Source organism: Gopherus flavomarginatus, chromosome 1 (assembly GCF_025201925.1).
Source record: "Gopherus flavomarginatus isolate rGopFla2 chromosome 1, rGopFla2.mat.asm, whole genome shotgun sequence".
NCBI lineage: Eukaryota > Metazoa > Chordata > Testudines > Testudinidae > Gopherus > Gopherus flavomarginatus.
In genome coordinates, this window is record NC_066617.1 from 6,403,649 (window position 1) to 6,429,141 (window position 25,493).

Sequence of the window (25,493 nt, forward strand, 5' to 3'; positions counted from 1 at the left end):
AATAGGCAGCAGGTTTAAAACAAACAAAAGGATGTACTTCACACAATGCAGAGTCAAACTGTGGAACTCTGTGCCAGAGGATGTTGTGAAGGCCAAGGCTATAACAGGGTTCAAAAAAGAACTAGATACATTCCTGAAAGATAGGTCCATCAGTGGCTGTTAATATGGGTAGGAATGGTGTCTCTAGCCTCTGTTTGCCAGAAGCTGGGAATGGGCGATGGGATGGATCATTTGATAATTACCTGGTTTGTTCATTCTCTCTGGAGCACCAGGCATTAGCCATTGTCAAAAGACAGGGTACTGGGCTAGATGGACCTTTGGTCTAACCCAGTATGGCCTTTATGTTCTTATGTATGTTTTTATGTTATGAACAGCAGCATCCATTGGAGCTGCATGTGCTACCATATGAAGGCATAAAGGGTGGAGTGACTCAGTTCCTTCTGTCCGTGTCTGTGAGATGGATCCTTGTGCTTTTCCAACATACTAGTCTGTAGCTCCGGTTAAGCCTCTCAAAATTCTTGAAAATAAATAAATAAATCAGACGACTTCTGCTTCCTTTGAAGAACCGCTATGAATGAACTCAGTCCATTTGGAATTATTTTTAATGGCCAGAGTCCCCTGTTCAGGATGTCTTAACATGTCAGACTCTAAACCTGTGGTCTTCAAGCCCTGCCCTTCCTGTAGCAGGTTAATTTAATTAAGATAGGCACAGCAGATGCCTCTTCTGTTTGGGAGAGAGTCATATACCTGGTAGGTGCCAGATGTGCTGCTTGTTTTCTTCCAAGATGTGCAAGCCATGAGACGCACAACAGAAGCGTCATATGTTGAAACGATCTATGACGATCTTTTTGGACCTAGAGGAGACAGGTACCAGAGCCCACCAGGTAATGAACCGACCATCTTCCTTGAGTGCCCTGTCTAGCAGACACACAATGCCTAAAGCTAGCCCAGAGAAAAGACTTTAAACCAACACCTCCAGTATCAAAGTGCAGCACCGAGAGAGGCTTCCTTGAACACAAGGACAAAGACTCCAGATGGAGCTCAGTCTTCCCACAAGGAAAGACCACATAAGGGGGACTGGGGCACATGGCTTATAAGGAGAGGCTGAGGGAACTGGGATTGTTTAGTCTGTAGAAGAGAAGAATGAGGGGGGATTTGATAGCAGCCTTCAACTACCTGAAGGAGGTTTCCAAAGAGGATGGATCTAGAGTGTTCTCAGTGGTGGCAGATGACAGAACAAGGAGCAATGGTCTCAAGTTGCAGTGGGGAGGGTCTAGGTTGGATATTAAGAAAAAGTTTTTCACTAGGAGGCTGGCGAAGCACTGGAATGGGTTATCTAGGGAGATGGTGGAATCTCCTTGCTTAGAGGTTTTTAAGGTCAGGCTTGACAAAGCCCTGGCTGGGATGATTTAGTTGGTGTTGGTCCTGCTTTGAGCAGGGGATTGTACTAGATAAGCTCCCGAGGTCTCTTCCAACCCTAATATTCTAGGATTCTATAAGACTTTGGGGGAAAACCACTGAGCCCCAAGAGGTAGTGATGAGGGACCACCTACCACTGAAGCACAGAGGAAAAGTTCACTGGCACCAGTGACACAACCTTCAGCATTTATGCCTTCAACAGAATCACTGAGGATGCTCAGTGTGCCTCTGGAAGAACTTAGAACTGAGATACTTACCAGTATTGAAGCAGACCCCGGTACTGAGAGTTCCTTATACCTCAGTGCTGCCAGTAGAGGAGATCTGTTCCTCTTCTCCATCACTGAACCACACGTTCTTGCCTTCTTTGAGCAGAGAATCCTCTCCCCAGAGTTCCCTGGGTAATACAATAGAAAGACCTTGATGGCTCTGTCTCGCCCTGCAGAACTCAGCCACCGTCACATCAGGAATGTCACTGAACTGGCCAATATCAGATAAGCCTGCCATAAATCTATGGCATGCTGCTCTGGCCTTATTGAACTTGGTGGGATCTGCCTTCGTAAATTTCTAGGACTCAATCTCCATCTCATTCTGGGAAGAGAGAGAGATCATGCTTCCCAGAAGCACTGTTGGCCAGAGCATCAATACTGGGCCTGGGGAAAAAGCAATAACAATGTTCTACCTCACCACCTAAGAACCTTTCATCTTCTTCAACCAATGTAGCAGTGTTATCAGTGCTGTTGTCAGTGTTGGGTGACTTCAAATAATTTCAAGAACTACTTAGGACAGTCACAGAGATGCTAGAAATAGAGACATCTGTCATACAAGAAGAATCTCCTAAAATGTTCAACACACTGACATCTTTGGGCCTGCCAGGATTGCTTGCCCAATGAAGTAAAGTCTTGTGGCAAATGCCTGCCTTGATACCTGCCACTCACCCAAGGATAGCAAAGCATTACCGAGTCCCTCAGAAGGGTTTGAGTACTTCTACATCCATCCCAAACCAGGCTCTGTGGTGGTCTCACCTGTGCATGAGCAATCCAAGGCCAATAAAAGCACCCCAAAGTACAAAGGCCTAAAGAAGCTTGATCAGTTTTGGAGGAAATTCTATTCCTCTGCCTTCCTCCCAGTATGGGTGGCAAGCTCAGGCCTTTCTGGTCAAATATAACATTTTGACCAAGGACAGGGTGACACCTTTTCTGTCCCATCTGAGAATAGAGAAGAGCTCAAATAAATAGTTAGAAGGTCAATTATGGGTCAAGGCAGCCCTACACTTGGCAATAGATTCTTCAGACACCACGATCTAGGGTCATGACAATGCACAGAGCATCATGGCTTCAGGCATTGGACATGCCCGGGGAAGTGCATTCCTTAATCAAAGAACTGCCCTCTGAAGTCATGGAACTAGTCAACAAATGAACAGACAAAGCTTGCACTTCTTAAAGGACTCTAAGGCCATTTTGTGCTCCCTGGGGATCCACACCATAACATCATCAACCCCAGTCTAGCCGGAGAAACAGATTTTATCACACCAAGCAGTCCCATTATCATGCTAGGCAGAACCCAAATGAGACAGGAGACACCAGCTTTCCTCATTGGCGACACACCCATTCCCAGAGTGCATCAGCAAATTTGTTGAGATTGTCAGGGGCTACAACAGAGCCAGTCCTAAGAGTATGACTAGGGCCTGAACAAATTCATGGCCATGAAAAACAGGTCACGGACCACGAAATCTGATCTTTTGTGTGCTTTTACCCTGTACTGTACAGATTTCACGGCAGGAGACCAATGTTTCTCAAACTGGGGATCCTGACCCAAAAGGGAGTTGCAGGGGGGTTGCAAGTTTATTTTAGGGGGGTCATGGTATTGCCACCCTTACTTCTGCGCTGCCTTCAGAGCTGGGCAGCCAGAGAGCGGCAGCTATTGGCCAGGTGCCCAGCTCTTAAAGCAGTACCCTTCCAGCAGCAATGCAGAAGTAAGCGTGGCAATACCATACCATGCCATCCTTACTTCTGCACTGCTGCTGGCGGCGGCTTTGCCTTCCGAGCTGGACTTCTGGCCAGCAGCTGCCGCTCTCCAGCTGCCCAGGTCTGAAGGCAGAGCCACTGCCAGAGCACCGCAGAAGTAAGGGTAGCAGTACCGCAAACCCCCTTAAAATAACCTTGCGACCACCACACAACTCCTTTTTGGGTCAGGATCTCTACAGTTACAACACTGTGAAATTTCAGATTTAAATAGCTGAAATCATGAAATTCATGATTTTTAAAATCCTATGACTGTGAAATTGACCTAAATGGACCATGAATTTGGTAGGGCTCTATGCATGACCTTCGGAAGTCACCTCGCCCTTTTCCACTGGGTGTGGTCTGCTATAAGCAAACATGCAGTAACCAATCAGAAATGGTTGCTATAGAATTCTATCATAAACCAATATTTCACTAATGAGGAATTTCCACAATAGACCTGTTCATTACAGAAGACATGAACTTCTGACTGAACTTCTGCTCCAGAGAGGGCTTCTTACCAGACACCTTCCTGCTACAGTGGTCTCAAGGCCCCCTCTATGCCTTTCCACCAGTTCCCCTGATATCCGGGATAATATCCAAAATCAGGCTGGACAAGGCCACTCTGATAGCTATCTACTGGACAAGGCAAATTTGATTGTCAGACCTATTGCAAATGTCCAGTCAGCTTCCTATCCATCTCCCAGTCCATCCAAACATGATATCTCAGAATCATGGTCAGCTGTTGCACCCAGAGCTGAAGTTGTGGCACCTGACTTCTTGGATGTTGGCTGGTTGAACGTTACTGATAGAGACTGTTCTTGGCAGGTTCAAGAAATTCTCATACATAGCATTAAGCCCTGTACTAGGATGATCTCCTCCAAATGGAAAAGGCTCCAATCTGGAGGAGAGGTCCTGATACCACGGATCTTGGAATACATGCTGCTCTTAAAACAAGCTGGACTAACAGTTAGTTCTCTCAAAGTCCACCTTGCAGTAATATCAGCTGCAATGGTATTCAAATTCCTCAGGGGCCTCCTATTTACTTATTCATATGTTAGAGGCCCAGTTCCTACATGAGATCTCACCATTGGCCTCTTGAAATTTATGGAGCCTCTTTTTCAAGCTCCGATTGGATTGCTCGATGCACCACCTTACTATTAAGACAGTTTTTTCTGGTTGCTGTCACCTCAGCCAGGAAGGTCAGCGAGTCTAAGCCCTTATAGCTGAATCTCCTCACACATTCTGCCATAGAGACAAAGTTGTGTTGAGACCACACTCTAAGTTCATATCTAAAGTGGTCTGAGAATTTCGCTTGAATCTATCATTTAACGTGCCAGTCTTCTCCTGAAATAACACTCAGTGCTATCGGAGAAGCAGCTACACTCTCCAAATATTTCTATTACTTTATTACCATAACATAACTGAGCCTGTCTCCTCATCTACTTGTGGTTATATGCTGCTCATCAAAAGATGAGCCATCTCGTCACAGAGAAACACACGCATGATCCACTGAGATTTTATCTGCTATCAGATAGTTTTCCCTCCAAAAATGAAGGCGCACTCCATCAGGGCACAGGCAGCAGCAGCAGCCTACCTTGGATATGTGCCAGTATCTGAGATCTCTAAGGCATCTCCATGGAGCAACCCACTGATCTTTGTTAAACATTATGACCATGTCATGATAGCCAGGTCTGTTGCCACGTTGAGGAGGGCAGTGCTTTAATCATTATGTGACCAATGCAGCTGGAAGTATTCATTCTCATTCTCCAGGGACAATACTTCTTGCCAGTCACTTACAGTGGGATCCACACTGACGTATTCAAAGAACGAATGGATTGTTACCCTACAGTAATTTGTTCTTTGAGATGTGGTCATTGGGGCAAGTCCCAAAACCCACTCTCCATCCCTTTTATTCAGAATGCTCAGCAACACGGGCTTTGAATTGTGGGGGAACTGAGATAGGGTCATGGCTGCCCCACACCTTATGCCTTTGTATAGAAGTGCGAGGTGGCACAGGGCATACTCCCTTGACAGACTGCTATGCAAAAACTCAGATCTTGCATGCATGAGATGCATGTGCACCTACGATGGGATCTACACTGACTATAGCATCTTGAAAAATCACCTTTACAGTAGGATAACTAACTTCTTTCCTGTTGTCTTCTCCCACTTTTGGTTTTATGGCCTCTGTCTTGCTGCCCCTACAGTTGGAACATCTTTCCATGCTATGTATTCCAAATGTCCTTCCTCTCCTGTCCCTCCTGAAAACCCACTTCTCTGAGAAGCCACCTATGCTGATCTCCCTGACAATGTCTCAGACCTGAACTACTGTCTCAGTTTCTCTGAATGAGACTACAAAGTTTTGAGGGTAGGGGCTCTATCTTTTTCATACTCTCTAAATAACAGATGGAGAATTCACCTTGTAGTTTGGGGGCAGCCTAGTTACAAGTGAGCTTGATCATTAATGACTTGAGGCTATTTTTTCTAATTCTTGAACTCTCTTTCTGTTGTTGCAGAAGAGAGACCCAAACAGCTGAGTGTGGGCACTTCCCTGCCACACTCAGCACAGGCAAATGCCAAGGGAACTCTCTCTGCCCCCAAGGAAGCTATTATGATATGGCTAGCTCATTCAGGTGTAGTAGGGTTTTCACCCTCATGTTTGTGCTGGGCTGCCACGTTCCTTAATACTATAATCCACTGTTTTCCCCGTACTGTGTGAACACTCACCCTGCGGCTGGGAGAGTGACCTATTTCTCCCACAGTGGCTGTATTTCCTCACAATGGATTCCTGGGAGGTGCAAAGGAACAACGCATGCTGTGTCCTCCTCATATAAATATTAGCCCAGACTCCGTATTCACCAAACCAGTTATACAGACAACTATGTCTCAGCGAAGTCTTAAATCTAACTATACCCCACATGGTAACACAAGCTTTAAGCTGGCACTAACGCTTAGAATTTCTCCAGTATAGATCTGTGATCTAGTATAGCATTGCACAGCCTTTACAATACTCTTTGAGGCTAATCAGTATTCTAATGTGAATGTTTGGTATGATTGTCATTTTTTAAAGGCTAATATTAGTCTAATTAGTGTGACTAATATTTCTTCAATTTGTGGGTGCTCCAGACCCATAGCTGAAAGAGCTCTGAGTGATTTCCTGTGAGCTCTGCTCCATCTCGTGCACTTAGGCTCTCCCACTACAGCATCAGCAGTTTAATTTGTATTAATAAAACCGTGCGTTTTTGTGCTAATGCAAAGTGCTGGGTTGACAGCCCTGGAGACTGAAGCCCTCTGTTCCCAGGACAGTTGCATTTTCAGGTAGCGGTGACTCCCATCAATGTGCCTCATCCTTGTCCTGGAGAGATGGATTTTAGAGCCAAAAGGAGAGTTTAGTTGACAGGCCCATTGAGTCCTGGCACCTGTGCACAAAATGGGCGGCAGTTTTGCTGTTCTTATGAAGTGAACTCCAGTCCCTCTAGGAGTGGATCTGAGTGAGACCCTCCAAGCTCATGTCATGTAAAATGCCAAAGAATCGTATTAACTGTCAGTCACTACACTATTACTACCAGGGGTAATCATTCTATCTGCTTTCTTTAAAGTGGCAAAGACCTCTCTTGTGTCCAAGTTAATCAAACGATCATTTTTTAGTTAAGGCTGTGATTTCCAAAGGGACCTGAGGCGTTGGGCCCCCCAACAATTGATCAGAGTACCTAACTCCCTTAAACCCCTTAGAAGATTCCCAGTTGTATAGGTCAGTGATGTGCTGTAGGGGTGTCTCATGGGAGTACACCTCTACCTCGATGTAATGCTGTCCTTGGGAGCCAAAAAATCTTACTGTGTTACAGGTGAAACTGCATTGTATCAAACTTGCTTTGATCCACCGAAGTGCGCAGCCTCGGCCCCCCCCGAGCGCTGCTTTTCTGCGTTATATCCAAATTCATGTTACGTCGGGTCGCGTTATATCGAGATAGAGGTGTACCTTGTTAAAAATTCAGCCACTAAACTGAAGGCTGGGGGGAATTTCCCTGCCTCTAGGGTCTGCTGCTTTCTTGCTGTTGCTAACCAACTCCTAACAAAGGTGACTCAACCTTGAGGTTCCTAAAATACTTCTGAAGAGCCGATTATTTTCCTCTGTATCTCTCCCCACGTCCCACTTTGTTGTACAGTTTGAGGACGCTTTCTTGTATCTTTCATATACAAAGCATAAATACCTCCAGCAGCATATGGTGTAATATGCTTGTTTGTCAAGTGACTCACTTATTTATAGGCTTGGCAAAATTTGATTTTTTGTTTGTTTGTCTGTAATTCTGATGGAAAATATTAATGTTTATTTTTAATCTTTTTTTATTTTTATCAATTAAAATGTTCACAGTTGCAAAAAGTTAAAGATAATTTTTATCTATTTATATTTTCAAGAGTTGTGGGAAATGGGGGGATGTGGGGGGGCAGACAATTTAATGACAGTTGACTTTGAGATGTGAAAAATTAAAACTTTATACCTCTTAGAACACATTATCAACATCGAATGTCAAAATGTACAAAGGAAATATCCTTAAATCATACTCTTAATCAACATTTTTCTTTCTTTGACTATCTTGAAATTTAGATTATCATCGATGGAAATATTTGTTATGAGTTTATGTGTGTACAGTGAAATTGACGTTTACCATCAATAACCAATAAACATCTAATACTTCCAAGCCTACTTATGTAAAAATCCAGTCCCTGTATTTCACTGAAAGAAAATTCAGAGTTTTTGTCCCATGCAGTGCGTTCAGTGAGGCAGCTGTATTTATACTTGTGGTGGTCATCTTGTGTACCCTGTAGATACGCCAAAAGGCTCACAGTATAGTTTCATGGCCAGTCTGCCCAGCTAGCTGTCACAGCAAGTGGGGGAAAGGCAGCTCTTTGCCACTGTCTGACCTGGCATTAGTCACAGCAGCAAGGCAGCACAGCCTAGTGGTCTGCATGTCGTAATCCTGTCTCTGCCAGTGACTAAGTGGCTTGGCCTTTGGCAAATCATTTAATCTCTCTGTCTGTTTTCCCCCTTCTGTAAAATCAGGATAATCCTTACCTTGCAGTGGTGTTACGAGGATTAGTTAGTTAATATTTGTCCAGCGCTTTGAAGCGTTTAAGTGCTAAGTGTTGTTGTTGTGCACACTACACACATAAATTGGTTATTGAAATAAGATTAAGTTAATAATATCTTTAATTAAAGGAGATTGATTTCTTTCTCACGCTGTTTCATAACTTCAGTGGGGTCAAACAGAAAAGGAACAAGGTGCATTTTCTATTAGCTTGTAATAAGCATCTTTAAGAGGTACAGGTCTTAGGGAGGATTAATTGGTTAGTGGGGGAAGTGCCCTTTTTTGGAATATACCCTGGTTTCTCTTTTTATCAATGTTTAAAAAGAGTCTGATGGTATCAGTAGTCAGATTTTCCTGGATCCAAACCCTAAATCTGAGCATCCTTGAATGTTGGAAAAGTTCAGATCCCCATCCAGTTCCTGCCAGTTGGGACCATTTCTAGTCTGCAGCTATTTCCCCCTCTCTTGGATAACACTGCCTGGCAACTGCCATTTCTTTGACATCACATAGCTTTGTTTTGCTTACTTGTAAATCACTGAAATGGGGCCCTGACCTAAACTTTAAATTAAATTTAGGAGAGAGAGAGATCCTGCTGACTTCTAGTATCTTTCTAAAATTTGTGTATTGGGGAGATCCTGTCCTCAGTAATTTTGTCAAGTGCCACAGGAAAGTAGGGCTCACACATAGCATAACTTCCTCTATGGCTGTTAACAGTAAAGAATGCAGCATGTATGAAAATCTGGTTACTACCTATGTTTTACAGGCTTGGTTACAAAAAGTACATTCAGCCCAAGGAGTAACACCAAGTTATGGTTTTAAAAACCCTTTGCACAGATTAGCTGTTTTCAGGAAAATAATCCTGCATTAACTAGTTAATCCTTCTGCAGTTTTTGATCCCAGTGTTCAGTATTGTATAACTTGCTTTCTTTATTAAAAGAGAGGCTTCCAGTTCTTCACCTCCGTGAATGTGTTTTGCCATCGATGTGCTGTTTGCAGGGTCAGACTTGCCTTTCGCACCCTTGCAGGGGACAGATCCTTTGCAGAGAAATTTCAGTAATGTATAATTCTTAGTAAGCAGATTAGACACAAGCAGGTCTTGGGGAGCCTTGCACGCAGACAGCAGCAGGACTACGCTTTTTTCCCTAGGGAGTGTTCTAAAGTGCCTGCGGGAGGCTAGAAAAGTCAATTACTAGCACACTGGGTGCTGTGTGAAAGACCCTATGCATATTAGCAGTACAGAACGGAGGGTTTTAATTGCTTGGTTGAGATCTACTGACACCTAAATGCTAATGAAAGGTTGTGGGAGTGCTGGAAAGAAGAGTTTGTATCCCTATAACTTGAGTCCTTTGAGTAGCTTCTCAGTAACAAAACCTCACTCTTGGGATATAACTGAACATGCCATTGAACCTTGGATCCCTCTGGAAAGTTCTGACTGCTGGAGGGACAGCACACACGCTTTGTGACATGGAATACTCCGTGAGGGGCTGTATAAGGGAGAGCAGACACCCTGTGTCACCTAAGCTCCTCCTCAAACCATCTAAGCTCAGAATACTGAGGGGGTGGAATGTGGATCTCAACTTTCAGTTTAGGTAATTGCTCTTCCTCTTTTGATCAGTACAGATCCCCACTCTTGGGAAACACTGGTGCAGATTCAGTTATATTGTGACAGGTCACCAAAACTGAGACTCTTTTCCACTTGGGTACATCCTAGTTGAAGGCTTTGCACTAAGAACTCTGAGACTCCTTGGAAGAATGATAAATGTTTTCACAGAAGTTTGATGAAAACTCCCTTTGCTGAGATTTTGGATCTGGGTGAAGCATGAGACCTCAGTTATGTTAAAGATCCAGAACCAGTGGAAGAGAAAATGGTGGCTTGACTCCACTGAATTCCCAGACTATCTGGTCCTGTTTGATGTTATCTATAGAACCGTGTGTCTTGTCTTTTATCTTTCCAATAACACTTGAATCAAGGGGTTTGGGGAAAAGGCATACAGAAACTGATGGCTTTAATTCAGGGAGAAGATACCTATCAGGGGAGCACTATTCTGCTTATTTGGAATTCTCTTGTGCTGCAATAAGATCTCTTTGTCGTGTTCCACAGATTGGGGTATGGGGAAATAGTGAACAAGACTTAGGGTTCCAGAGCTTGAGCTTGAATGTCTATACCCATAACCCTAGTCAACCGACATGGGACAGCTGTGAGTGTTTAATTGCAAGGTAGACATACCCTAAATGCACAGCAAGCCAGGGTGTGAGCATACAGTGCACTAGTTTGCCACACACTACGCAGTTGTGTGGACAAGCTTGTAGAGTGTTTTTAGGGATTATTTGTGTGTCATGTTGCTTGTTCTGCTGAGTTTGTCTGCCCAGGTATTCTCCTTGTCTGGGAGCTGAATAGTTGGTGATGTGATATGTTGGTGAATGCACTTCCTCCGGACACTGAAGGGTGATTTATATGGGTTTTTTTTCTGTAATATTGTATTTGTATATGTGGGAGGAATGTCTTTTATGCCAGTCTGATTGATCTGAGTTCCAGCATATGTATGTGCAGTCTGCTTTCTTGTTTTGCTGATAACTGGAGCAGGAGTTGGAGGCTTGAAATAGCCCTTGAATGTAAATAGTTTATTTTCCTCAAGTCCACATTCTTTAGGTTTGTAGAGGTCTCATTTTTAATCTGGCAAAGGAAATAATCAGAATATATGATGGCATCAGTTCTAGCAATTGTATGAGTGTTCTGACTTGGTGCTGTGGTGAAGAGTGTAACAGTTGTCTGGTCCCGAGTATCTTCTGAAGCCTTATGGTGGCAGGTAAATCCTTGTAGTTGTGGAGTGTGTGCCTGCTTCAATGAATGTGATCCTGCAGATGGGATTAAAATGACTTTTCCTGATTTATCCTGTGGCCCAGGGACTGAATTGAGAGAGTGTTTTTTGAAAGGGGTCTTGAACTTCTTGTAAAGACTATGTCTTTATCAGCTGTCTTGGTATAGAAATACACTGTCACATTCATGTCTTAGCTGTGCTGCTGTATAGCTTGCTGCAAGGCAGTTGGTAGATACCAGCTGAGCAGTACGTAGTCCAAAAAGTAGAACTCCACATGGATAGCAAACCTTATTGATGCAGAAACAGTAATACTTCTTATGTGATTGTCGGATGGATCTTTAGAAATGTGTCTTTGAAGCTGAGAGCTACAAACCAATCTTGTAGATTTAAAGAGGAAGTAATGGAGACTATGATCATAGTCCAAAACTTAAAGTATCGAGTGAATACCCTAAAATCGAGAATAGAAAGGAGCCCTCCAGATCAAGTTAAAATAAGAAAAGAACAGGAATAACCACTTCCTACCAGTATTGATTGGGAAGCGTGTTGGTGCACTAATCTGCAATAGAGTAGAATTCTCGTTTCTGATCCTTTTTTTTGCGAGAACTATCCCTGAAGAGGGATGGAAAAAGTGAATAATTTGGAACTATAGAGTGCGATTGTATAGCGTAGCCACTTCAAGAGTTTTCCAACACCCTTTTGTCTGTAATCATTTTATTCCATGTTTTCAAAAACAGGGAACAGGTGGCCTCTGAAGCGAGGGGAAGACAGGGTTGATGTCCATTACATCCAGGTTGACTGTTCTGAGGCTCTCAAGTATACTTCCAAAACTTTTACTTGGTGTTTGAAGGAGGACCTGAAACACAGCATGCAGACATATGGGTTTGACAATAAGACTAAGATCTGTGTTTTCCAGAAGAGAGGAAGACCTTTGGTGTGGTTTCCTCTTGACAGTCCGGAGAAGTCAACAGATCTTGTTTGTGGTATCTAAAGGGAGTTGTCCTTCTGAAGGAGGGTTTTTATATTCCTAGAGTCTTCAAAGTGAACCTTGAATCTCACTTTCTCTAAGGTCTCATTCTTGCAGGCACTTAAAAGCTCCCGACATTCAAAGGGAAGGTCTTCCCTTCTAGGTTATTTGTGTGGAGGGACTAGAGCACTTTAGCCATGTTACCCTTCTGGTGGTTATGGCAGTGGCAATAGAACAATGAGACCCATCAGATGCATCATGTGCAACCTTGAAAGAGTGCTTAGCCACTGTTTGGCCCTTTGTTTAAATGTCCCCAGCTGCTTCTCACTGCTTTTCTGGAAGGAGACACAACGGGGGGACCAAGTCTGTCCCATTTATAAAAATCATCTTTCTAGTAATGTCTGATAATTTGTGATGCTCACTTGTAAAGTGGCCTGGCATCTGAATAGTTCTGTCTGTCTGGCCCCGTTGTCATTTGGGGTTGACTTGTACACTCTCCTTAAATCTATTTTCTCATTAGCACCAGACAACTAGAGAAGATGATTTTGGATGCCAGAAGAAGCATTCAACCCATATGAGGACACTTGATAGAATTTATACGTCTTATAAGAAGTTGGAATGATTGAAACTGAAATCATCTATAGATTCTTGGCCAGCCCAATGAGATAATCTTTAATAGGCAGTGCAAGTTACTTTGGTTCCAGGATATCAAATAATTTTTGCATTTTTTTTCTTGGACTGGACAGTTCTAAGTCCAGTGTGCAGACAATTCTTGTCAAAAGATCTTGAAAGGATTTAAAGTTCTCTTGAGGGAAACTGTAGAGAATTCCATCAGGGGAGGAGGACAAACAGTGTGGATCAGGTTCTTGAGAAGTCCATATCAGGTATGTCTACTTTGCAATAAAAAATCCGTAACACTGAGTCTCAGAGCCTGGGTCAATTGACTCAGACTCAATGGGCTAAAAATTGCAGTATAGACATTTGGGCTTGGGCTGAAGCCCAGGCTCTGAGACCCACCGCATTCACGGGGTCTCAGAGTCCAGGCTCCAGTCTAAGCCTGAGCATCTACGCTACAATTTTTAGCCCCGAGTCCAGGCCAACCATAGCCTCGCTGCAGGTCTTTTACTGCAGTGTAGACATACACTCTGAGACATTCTGACCAGCAGAGAGCTCTGTATTAGCTATGAATAGAGCAGATGATGTGGGTAGGTTCCATCATTCTAGGTTCCAGCTGCTTTGTCTTTGGAGTGGAATGTGTTGGTGATGGCTTCTATTTGGTTTCCAGTTCCTGAATGTTGCTTTGACTGTTGATCCTAGGGTTGAGGGTCTCAAGGAGCCTGACATCCCGCAAGGGAACTTGTTCCATAAAGATAAAATGGTATCAAGGGTCGCCTCAGATTATTATGATGAACCGTGCCTGCTATTTAGGCAACCATCATCAAGGTTGGAACCAAGAAGAATTTGGGGTAAGGCTTGGGAAGCAGAGCTCTTAGCACAGGTTTCAAACTTCACCTCATATGACAGCAAGGTCCGCTTTGAGGGATCAGAGATCTTAGTCTTCGACACTAGTGGAACCCCCTGTTTTGCCTTAGTAATTGGGATGAAGGGGAGGGGGGACTCCTACTGAGTCATCAAAGAAATCTGTCCTTGATGGGAGATATAGCTGGGTTGTCCTCAATAAATCTCTTAGGCCAAACAAGGAACAGGGCTCAAAATATTAGCTACCTTCCCAAAGGTTTGTGTGTCATTGGCACCAGCCATAATGATTTCCACACTGTCTTGAATTCTGTCACTGGGGATAAAGATTTGTTCCTCGGCACTGGAGAACTTAATCTCTTAGGCACCAGATGTTTCTGAGCTCCAACATCTCTTGCACCGGAGATTTTATGTCTTCTATCTCCATTAGACCTCTGAGAGTGAGATTGAGGGGAAAGATGGGTGTCATCTTTCTTCTTCTGTCTCTTGGCCCCAAAAACCCGTGGCTCAAAACTGAACCTGGGGTACCATTCAGCCCACCTGAATGCCCAGACCTTGTCAACACTGAGCATTTCTTGGCATTGGATTTTTGCCTTCTCCTGCATTCAGGAATGACGGGAAAGACCAGATACCAATTCTGACTCCATATCCATCCTTGAAGCCCTCAGTGCTTTATCCATCAGGATTAACCTGGGGCACGACATGGTCTCTTCATGCCTGAGACATAAACCCTGTATAGACTGAACAACACTGTCAACATTCCAGTCTGTGATCCTTGCCTCGTGCATCATAAAGAGTGGCTCTGAGTGCCAGAAACACAAGAGAGCCATTCTGTATAACAACACTTATTTCTTTATTCATTGAGCTATAAAAAGAGGAGAGAGAGTTCTTCTTCGAGTGTTTGCTCATATCCATTCCAGTTAGGTGTGCGCGCGCTGCGTGCATGTTCGTCGGAAGATTTTTTTACCCTAGCAACACTCGGTGGGCCGGCAGGGCGCCCCCTGGAGTGGCGCCGCTATGGTGCCGGATATATACCCCTGCCGGCCCATCAGCGCCTCAGTTCCTTCTTACCGCCCGGCACCGTCAACTGCTGCGGCACAGACATCTTCTGCACCGTTGATTCCAGTCTCGCTAGAGCCGTCGAGTCCGGTGCCTACCAGCTCCCCAGCACATGCCGTCGTTGAGCTTATCGTGCCCTCCACGCCGGAGACGTTCTCCATGGCACGGGAGTTGATTGCCTTGACGGAGCCTGAGCTGCCTCAACCCCCGGCACCGCCGGTGCGGGTTGTTCAATCGTTAGGCAAGCCCACCCTGATGAGACCATCCTCTCCTGGCACCACCGAACGTTGCCGGTCACGATCCAGGTCCCGCAGGCGCTCTCGGTCCCGTCATCGATCCCGGTCCTGACGCCACTCACAGTCCCGGTACCGCTCTCCATCTAGGTACCAGTCGTACTTGCGGCACCGTTCGAAATCCCAGTTGCTGACCTGATACTCTCAGCACCGCTCCAGGTCCCGGCACCGCTCGCGGCACCGTACATCTCAAAGTCGATCTCGACGCGAGGATTCAAGGCACCGGTCTCACTCCCGGCACCATGCCAGTCGCAGGTCCTGGTCTCACTCCCGGCACTGGTACGACTCCCGGTACCGTTCTCCGGTGCCGCGTGGAGACGGATCGAATGGACACAGAGACCATCCGCAAACCATCTCAGCTCCTCCGTGGCCTTCTCGTCATCCATCCGTCTCATCCCATGCGGACAGTGCTTCCTATGGGGATTCGGATACTCACAGCAGGTTCCCCCAAGGATCCCATGGCCCGGATCAGGCACCTCATCAGTGGTCCTTTTGGACACCTTGGGCTTATCATCAAGCCCAAGGGGAACCCGCTATGCCATCGCGCTCTGGTCCCTCAGAACACCGCGTGCCAGAGGCCACTGTTAGCAGACCTCCCCCGGCTGGTACGGAGGAAGCTCCTGCCCACGCACCGGACCCACACGATCTTCCGGCTCCGGAGGTCCCCCAGGATCAGGAGTCAGTACAGGACCCACTCGTCCCAGGGCTTTCATCCGCCTCTTCTCTGGATGAGGCAGTCACAGGGACGTCATCATCGGGCCTGCCTCCAATCGACCTCAGGTCACACCAGGACCTTCTGCGGTGTGTCGCCCAGAACATCAACTTGCCAGTAGCGGAAGTTCCAGAGGTGGAAGACCCGGTGATAAGTATATTGTCCTCGGAGGCACCAACTAGGGTAGCCCTCCCCTTCATCCATTCAATCCAGGCCAGGGCTGACACCATCTGGCAATCCCCAGCATCCATCCCGCCCACAGCCAGAGGGGTCGAACGGAAATACATGGTGCCCTCCAAAGGGTATGAGTACCTATATGTGCACCTTCCTCCCTGTTCATTGGTTGTACAGTCCGTCAATGAACGGGAGCGCCACGGCCAACAGGCCCCTGCACCTAAATCAAGGGAGGCCAGGCGAATGGATTTGTTGGGATGGAAAATCTATTCCGTGGGAGGCCTCCAACTCAGGGTAGCGAACCAACAAGCCCTCCTGAGTAGGTACAACTACAACACCTGGGAGGCGATAGGGAATTTTACAGAGCTAGTCCCGCAGGACTCCCGCCAGGAATTTACTGCACTCCTGGAGGAAGGAAAGAAAGTAGTGTGGACCTCCCTGCAGGCCTCCCTGGATGCCGCGGATTCGACAGCTAGGACGGTCGCCTCTGGAATTGCCATGCGACGTATATCATGGCTACAAGTGTCAGGCCTGCCACCTGAACTTCAGCACACTATACAAGACTTACCATTTGATGGCCAGGGCCTGTTCTCGCAGAAGAAGGGACCCCTCACGAGCAACTCCTCCTGCAGGAAGTTCGGAGGCTCCTTTCAATCGGAGCTATAGAGGAGGTACCGGAGGAATTAAGGGGCAAGGGGTTTTATTCCCGATATTTCCTAATCTCCAAGGCGAAAGGGGGCCTCCGGCCTATCCTAGACCTGCGAGGACTGAACAAATTCATGAAAAAGTTCATGTTCCGCATGGTATCCCTGGGAACCATCATTCCTTCCCTGGATCCCGGAGATTGGTACGCCGCTCTCGACATGAAGGACGCATATTTCCACATTGCAATTTACCCCCCGCACAGACGGTATCTACGCTTTGTGGTGAATCATCAACATTATCAGTTTACGGTCCTTCCCTTTGGCCTCTCCTCGGCCCCTCGGGTATTCATGAAGTGTATGGCAGTTGTCACCGCTTCCCGCCGTTGTCGAATACATGTCTTCCCGTACCTCGACGACTGGCTTATTCGAGGCAAAACAGATCAAGCTTGCTCTCCAATAGCTGTAAGGGCTGCACAGAGCTAAAGGAAGCAAACACTTGTTCATATCCGTAAAGTGAGCAGCTGAGGCTGATACACTGGGAGTGGAGATGCTGAGTGAGAGTGTGCCATTTTTAAATGCCTGTTCTTTTGACCATAATTGCACTTTAAAACCCTTGTACATCCAACCACCTTCCTGCCCATTGTTCCAATCTTGAATCTCCTTAACGAGGATTTATCTCCAAGTAACATATTCCCATGTCTACACCACAAACTTTGGTTGAAGCAGATAACATCAGTGTACAACCAATGAAGATAATATATTGCTCATGCGTATGTGTACTTGGCTGCTTATGTACTCACCAGGAGTGCTTGTGTCAATACAAAGTGTGGTGCACCTTGGGTAGGTATCTCAGTGTGCCATGCCCCACCATCTGGTGGAATGCCTTTTGGGAAATTTTCGCAATATGGGAGATAGAAATTAGTCGCACAGGAATGTCTGAAAGCTAAGGGTCAAGTTTCCAGCATGCAACTTTCTCCATCCTGTAATGCCGTCCATATTCCATAATTTTCATGCCTTTTATTTAAAATCCCACAAACTTGCACGATACTTTTCGTGTCAGTCATCCTCTGATAGAAGCGTGAGGCCTGCAGAGCCCTGCACTCCTCTAATGAACATTGCCAATACAGGACATACAATTCTCCTGTATTTGCAGACCTCCATGAAGTACCACAACAAGAAGTTTCAGAGTAGCAGCCGTGTTAGTCTGTTTCCACAAAAAGAACAGGAGTCCTTGTGGCCTATTAGAAACTAACAGATTTATTTGAGCATAAGCTTTTGTGGGCTACAGCTCACTTCATCGGATGCATAGAATGAAACATAGTGAGGAGATATATATACACATACAGAGAGCATGAAAAGATGGGAGTTGTCTTACCAGCTCTGAGAGGCCAATTAAGTAAGAGAAAAAACTTTTGAAGTGATAATCAAGATAGCCCAATACAGACAGTTTGATAATAAGTGTGAGAATACTTACATGGGGAGATAGATTCAATATTTGTAATGGCTCAGCCATTCCCAGTCTCTAAGCCTAAGCTGATTGTATCTAATTTGCATGTGAATTCAAGTTCAGCTGTTTCTCATTGGAGTCTGTTTTTGAAGCTTTTCTGTTGCAAAATTGCCACCCTCAGGTCTGTTACTGAGTGACCAGACAGGTTAAAGTGTTCTCCTACTGGTGTTTGAATGTTATGATTCTTGATGTCAGATTTGTGTCCATTTATCCTTTTGCATAGAGCCAGGGTCGGCAACCTTTCAGAAGTGGTGTGCCGAGTCTTCATTTATTCACTCTAATTTAAGGTTTCATGTGCCAGTAATACATTTTAACTTTTTTAGAAGGTCTCTTTCTATAAGTCTATAATATATAACTAAACTATTGTTGTATGTTAAGTAAATAAGGCTTTTAAAATGTTTAAGAAGCTTCATTTAAAATTAAATTAAAATGCAGAGCCCCCCAGACTGTTGGCCAGGACCTGGACAGTGAGAGTGCCGCTGAAAATCAGCTCGCATGCCGCCTTTGGCACCCGTGCCATAGGTTGCCTGCTCCTGGCATAGAGACTGTCCGGTTTGGCCAATGTACATGGCAGAGGGGCATTGCTGGTACATGATGGCATATGTCACATTGGTAGATGTGCAGGTGAATGAGCCCCTGATGGCGTGGCTGATGTGATTAGGTCCTATGATGATGTCACTTGAATAGATATGCGGACAGAGTTGGCATCGGGCTTTGCTGCAAGGCTAGGTTCCTGGGTCAGTGTTTTTGTTCAGTGGTATGTGGTTGCTGGTGAGTATTTGCTTCAGGTTGGGGGGTTGTCTGTAAGCGAGGCCAGGTCTGTCTCCCAAGATCTGTGAGAGTGAGGGATCATCTTTCAGGATAGGTTGTAGATCTTTGATGATGCACTGGAGAGGTTTTAGCCGGGGTGGAGGTGGAACAGCTGTCTAGTGAGTTTAACAGGGCCATTGCAAGAGCTCAGCATGGAGCTCTGCAGTTGAGGGAAGCTTTGAAAGAGCGCTTTAATGGTCAGCCACAGCAGTGTTCTGTGCTGGAGTGTTTTCTGGGCCTGAAGGTTTGGCTGCTCTTAGGAATTGTGTAGTCCTTCCTGTACATTAATAACTATGATTGTGTGTTTTACTGAACCTATCATGCAGTGCTTGCTGTACTTCTATAAACATGAGCCGGTGTTTTCTTGAACCTAGTTCTGTGGTGACACACGTTTACAAGTACTGGTGCTTCGAGTACTGCTCTACATTCTACACTAATAAAGATGATTTTATTTTAAAAACATATTAATTGAAGTAGCAAAAAGAGTGCAGTAAAACCAATGTGCAGAACCACCAAGCCATTCAACCCAAACTTTTAACAGAAATGAATCTATCCGTTTCAACGCACAAATGTAGCCCATTATGACTTGCGCATACACAGATCTGTGAGAACCAAGGGTGATGTATGTGAAGCTGTGGTTTTCCTTGCTGTCTCCCAGTGGGAATGGTAGGGATAAGGACATAGCCCATGATGCCACATGGCATGCTGGGAGATGTAGTGAGCTGCTTTCCATGGAGTTCTCTAAGGATTGCAAAGGGTGGGATTTCTGTAGGTCAGCCAGAGTCTGCACCATTTCAGTTTGCTACCTGAGAAGCCCCATTGTGTCCTGGTGCATCTCCATCTCCTTTTCCTGCTGGGATTCCTGGGCCTTTCTCCTGTCAGCTCAGTCCTTCTCCATGCTCTCTGCCATGTTGGCCTTTCAGACCCTTTGATCACGATCTGATGCAGCACTGGCTTGTAGGATCTCACTGAACATGTCCTTCCTATCCTTTCCTTTCTCCTCCTCATCAGGATCAGGCATGCAATGGCTGTGGAGGGGGGTACCCCTCAAGGTTGCAGTGTCAGCAGCTGCTGATAAAAACAGGCAGGTGTGTCATTGGATTTCCAGTCACAATGGAAAGGAAAGGATTAAGTTTCAAAACTCCCTTCCATTATTCTAATAAAAGTGTTTAATAAGATATGCTTATTGACACTTCAGTTTTGGAGTGACTCTGCACAGCACCACTCTGTCCCACTCAGGGCAAGGTGGGAGAAAGGAAGTCCAGTTGCATGAAACAATACAACATTGGTCCCTATTCCATGGGTATGAGTCTAGGGCAGGGGAACTGAATATTGGCACTATTTTCCACAAGCAGTGGTGATTTTAGCTGATATCTCACTCTCGAGAGTAACAAAGGCACAGAAAGCTCACCTTTTACTGGCATCCTGAAGCCCCCCCTCCACCCTCCACTTATATGGCACTAGTTTATTGATTGCAGTGGTGCCAGCCAAACTCATTGCGGAGTGGCATGGGAAAGCGTCCTACCACAGAGGAAGAAATAAGGCAGCCATCCCAAGAAACCTTTGGGGAAAGATTGCAGAGTACCTCTATGAACGTTTTCACCAAGGTCTCTCAGGATACGAGGGACGTTCCTCTGTAGATAACAAAGCACTCCACATGGCCCTCCTCCCTCTCCCCACGCCTAACCCTGCAGAGGACTGAACAGCAGATACCAACTCTGCCTCTCCATTGGTTGGTCTGCTATTTCTTTTGGTGCGAGTAAAACAATGACAAGTTGATATCGTTGTCATGTTAACTGGGTTATGGACCAGATGTCATCTTTAAATTTAAGCATTGTAAGGAAAAATGCATGCACACAGAGGTCCCTTCCCCTTCATTGGGTTTGTCCAGGCTCGGCAGGCTGGACTGGCTAGCCTGTGGGGAGTTCTCGAATGAATTCAGGCTCATGCCATGGCTGGAACCTCCCCTTCCTCCCTGCATCTCTTCCCTCTTCCTCCTCCTCACTGTTCACAGCAGGAGTCTCTGACTTGGGCTCTTCCAAGGTATCCTCAGTGCTTTATGGGATGTTGATGGGGTCTTCACCAAATATGGCATGCAGCTTGTTGTAAAAGTGGCAGGTCTTCTGCTCAACACCAGAATGATTGTTGGTCTCCCTGGCCTTGTGGTATGCTGGCACAGTTCCTCTGCTTTCACATGTCATTGCTGCTGATCCCTATTGTACCCTTTGCCTGCATCCCCAGTGCAATCTTTTTGTAAATATCTGTGTTTCTGTGGCTAGTCCGTATCTGTGCTTGCAGAGCCTCTTCTTCCCACAGGCCCAGGAGATCCAGTCTATCCAGGCAGATGTGCATCTAATGTGTGGAGCCGTCTTGGTCAGTTGGGCCGTTGCACACAACGAGAGAACTGTTAGGTGTGCTTGTCATAGTGGGGAATCAGGAAAAGGCATTTCAAAAATGTGCAGGCTGGTTTTTGGGGGACGGGGATTTGCTTCTGGTCTGCATGACTTTGGCAGTGCAGTTCACAATCGAGACAAAAACAATCACTGTTGCAGGGAATGCGGCATGGAGAACTGTTAGGGTTGATACGGGTCACACACTGTTTGCACTCTCACTCTGTCAACCTCAGTAGGTTGACTATGGCTCAGTGGCGTTTGGGGAGGTGGTTTTACTGTGTCATCGTAATAGGGTGCTTATGTTGGAGAGAGATGAATTTGAGTGTAGACACAGGCATAAATAGATCAACACAAGGAAACTTGTATCAACCTAACTTCATAGTGTAGACTAGGTCTTAGAAACTAAGTGAGTCCGGGGACTGTCCGTAAGCACCTTAAATGAGTCATGACTAGGCATGTTTACTATCAAACTACTATTTGGTAACTAACGTGAAATAAGATCGGGTCTCTGTCCAGTTTCTAGTGCACAAGTCTCTACATAATAGGCAGGCTTGTAGGCAGTCTGAGGGGCCAGTGACTAAGTGGGTGGAGAATGTAGAGAGGGGACTTGGAGAGGCCATAGACATAAGAGTTGTAATAGACAAGGTGAGAGTTGATGAAGGCATGAATGGAGACTGGCACAGTCAAGGGAAAGATGTTGCTGAAATAGTGATAGGAAATGTGGAGGGGGGCAGTTCAGGGTGAAGATTGATCCTGAGGTTGTGAACAGTAGAAGCAAAAGGTCTCAGTTGAAGAAAGATATGGAGAGGCACCTGAAGATGCTCTTGTTGCCCAGGAGAAACGCATCTGAGCTGTTGAGCTGATCATCTCAAAACTGGAAAGAACACAAATTCTAGGGCATGTCTGTGAGCGATGCATAATTGCGAAGTATTTTTACCCTCAGATATTTGGACATTTGCTGTAACTCAAACCTGTGGCCCCCTTTCCATTGCAGATTGTCTGACTTCTTCCACACCACAAATTTTATTTTATTCTGCCTGATGTGTCCCCATTCTCTCATTCTCCAGCTGCCTCATACACCGACAGCTCTGATGATGAGACCTCCCCGCGGGACAAGCAGCAGAAGAACTCCAAAGGCAGCAGCGATTTCTGTGTGAAAAACATAAAGCAGGCAGAGTTTGGGCGCCGAGAGATTGAAATTGCTGAACAAGGTAAAAGGGGACAGGCTCCTCAAGTTTGATGCTGTTATGATCTGGACTTCTCACCTGAACAGCTTTAAATTTTGAGTACCTCATACCTACCCATCCTGCAGAGCTTATAACAAGGGCTTGTTAAAAATGTTTTTCAGCAGCAAATTGGGTTTTTGACTAAGGAACCTTTCCCAGAGAAGTGCCCGTTTTCTGCAAAACATTTTGATCTTTCGTCAAAAAAAAAAAAAAAAAGCTTTAAACCCAAAATATTTCTGCCAAACCCAGAAATATTTCAATGTGGATATTCTATCTTGGTCCCTCATGGGAGTTGTAGTTGTGTTTCTTCATGTCTTTATCCTCCAGTATGGGCCAATTTCCCCAGCCAGACTATACCTACCTCCCACAATACACCCTGGATGCAACTGCCTTTCCTCACCATAAAGAGAGACCATGGTGCATGATGGGGAAATGGAGTCTGGCCAGGAAACCCAGAGAATAAGAGCATGGGACACCACAGAAGTGTTTCTGAATTAAAATATTTCAGTTTTTGGACAAAATATTTTTTCCCCTAAAAGTCTAATTTTTCCGTGGGAAAACTTTGACAAACTATTCTTTCATATTTGTTGTAATTTTCCATGGAGCAGGGTATAAGTCCATTTTTTGACCAGTTCTGCTCATAACCTTTTATACTTAAGGGTTCAAGTAGATGACCTGAAACTTCTCTTTGCCCTGTTACAACAGAGCTACGTGATACACCTCCTACCAGGTGTTAACGGCAAGAGGCATCAGTGGCTAACACAAAATAGGGAAATATTTGTGTCCTAAAATTTCTTAGGCTACCTTATCTCCTCTCTGTGCATCTCCTTAAAGTGCTCCCCATCCTTTTCTTGGGAGGTTCAGTGTCCCACTGATTTCTTCTGGCACTGTTCCTGCTAATAAAAGTTAGGTTAGCCTATCGGAGAACAGAAAAAAACATATCATGTGATCTAAGTGACTCACACTAGAGAAAATATTGAATATTCAAAGATCCATTATTACTTACAGAAGAAGATGGTTATCAAACAATTCACAAATAGGCAAAGTTGTAAAACTCCTAATTAGTTCAGACAGATTGTAAAAAAGGATCAAATTCAATTATTATATTTTTTGCAAGGATGAGAGAAGTCACAAATAGAGTAGGCTTATCTAAGTCCCAGCTCTCTAGACGGGTGCTGAAGGTATAAGAACAACCCTGAAATTCTTACCCAGCCATAGCAGTAGTGCCAGCTATTGGATTTTACCATGAGTCCTGTGATATTTGATTTTCTTCAAGCCTCAACTCATTTAGACAAGTGATTATGTGAACATTTCAGCTTCCATTGGGGAGGGTGCAGTAAGTTTCTAGCTGTTCTGGTTGCAGAGAAAAGCTTGAAAACATGACTAGGCTGCACTCTAAAGACTTAAACACCAGAAGACAAGTAAAAAGAATGTAAAATGTATTAATTAAAAAGAAATCTTAATATTTTTAAGCCAATGTCATGATTATGGGGGCCTGACTCCTGGCTTTTGCGGGTTTGGGGTTGTCCGTACTGCACAGATTTATTACAGTAGATCTTAAATGCTGAGGCAAGGGAGGGCAGCGGTGCTGGCTGTCTGCTTCCTTGTGCTGACTCTTCTTTGCTTTTTAATAATGGATTTTTCTTTCCTTCCAGAGATGCCTGCACTTATGGCTTTAAGGAAGCGAGCTCAGGGAGAGAAGCCATTGGCTGGGGCCAAGATTGTGGGCTGCACACACATAACCGCACAGACTGCTGTAAGGCCTTGTTTTATTTATTCAGTTCTTTTCCCTTTGCAGTGGGCATTTCAGCAAGAAGCCTCTTTAAATCCCACTGTAGGGTGTCTCCATTGGTATACAAAGGACTTACTCCTAGGAAATAGTCTCCCTGAAATAGTTATCGTTACATAATGCCATGTTTGGAGAAAAACAGATTTCCCAGAGATTGGGTGAGTTGGGGGATAGCTGAGGGGATGTGCTACCAGTGGCTGATAGGTCCCCTGTCTGAGTCTGGCCGAGGATGGTAGTGACTGTAATGCTACCTGCGGTTGGCTGTTCAGTGACCGGTGTGAGACGGGTTAGTGGGTCTCAGTCCAGTTCCCAGACAATGGCAGTCCACAGCCCCAAAAACACCAACACAGTTGGCACTAATTCATACCCTTGTTGATAGTCCCAGCAGGGAGGCCAAAGAATGGATACCTGAAACCTGTTCTCAGTCCTTCTGGGGCAGGAGCACGTGGGCGGGGCACTGTCAGGGAATCTTGCACTCTCTTTGTCTGCACTGCGGCTGCTCTTGGGGACAAAGAAGACTTTAGTCTCCAGAGATGTCAGTCCAGTACATTTCACCAAAATCGCTTTTTGAGAAGGAGAATTGCCAACTTCTGTAAAGGTCTGTTTAATAAGGATGTATGTCTATCCGTATCTCGTCTTTTAAGATGTGAGCAGTACATGTGTGTGACTATGAGCCATAGCTGTGAGTAATGATGATTAAGGAAAAAAAATTCTTAGAATAAAACAAGTGGGATCTAGTGACTATGGCAGGTGAAGGTACTGTGTGATTCAGGACTCACTGGTAGGGAATGAGCTCTAATGACTAGAGCAGGGGGTTGGGATTTGGGGCTTTGCTATCTCTGGGTGAAATGGACTAGGCACATTGGAATTACTATGTTATTTTTGTATTCATTCGTTTTAAATGATGGGCTCTCTGATGCACTGTCTGTCTGTCTCTGTTTCATACTGCACTGACTGCTCTGTCAGGGCTTGTCTACACAGAGCTGCATTAGTCTGCACTAAATTCCAGGGTGCACTGGCATGTTGTGAACTAACTGGCCCAGCTGGCCACTGCTGACATGCACTAAAGTTCGGTAGTGCACACAGGGGAACTCTTTGTGTGTGCCAGCAAGGGTCTA

General features: G+C 45.2%; 2 protein-coding genes across 3 annotated transcripts in view; one reads left to right on the forward strand and one right to left on the reverse strand.

Moving 5' to 3' along the window:
* Window positions 1-25,493, reverse strand: part of LOC127043168 (troponin T, cardiac muscle-like) — a 255,113-nt gene that overhangs the window by 62,429 nt on the left and 167,191 nt on the right. The window lies entirely within an intron of this gene.
* Window positions 1-25,493, forward strand: part of AHCYL2 (adenosylhomocysteinase like 2) — an 84,228-nt gene that overhangs the window by 16,786 nt on the left and 41,949 nt on the right. For both annotated transcript variants that reach the window (XM_050936921.1, XM_050936922.1), the window contains exons 3-4: window positions 22,428-22,571; window positions 24,242-24,342. In XM_050936921.1, the coding sequence (XP_050792878.1) occupies window positions 22,428-22,571; window positions 24,242-24,342 (245 nt within the window). The remainder of the gene's footprint in view (window positions 1-22,427; window positions 22,572-24,241; window positions 24,343-25,493) is intronic.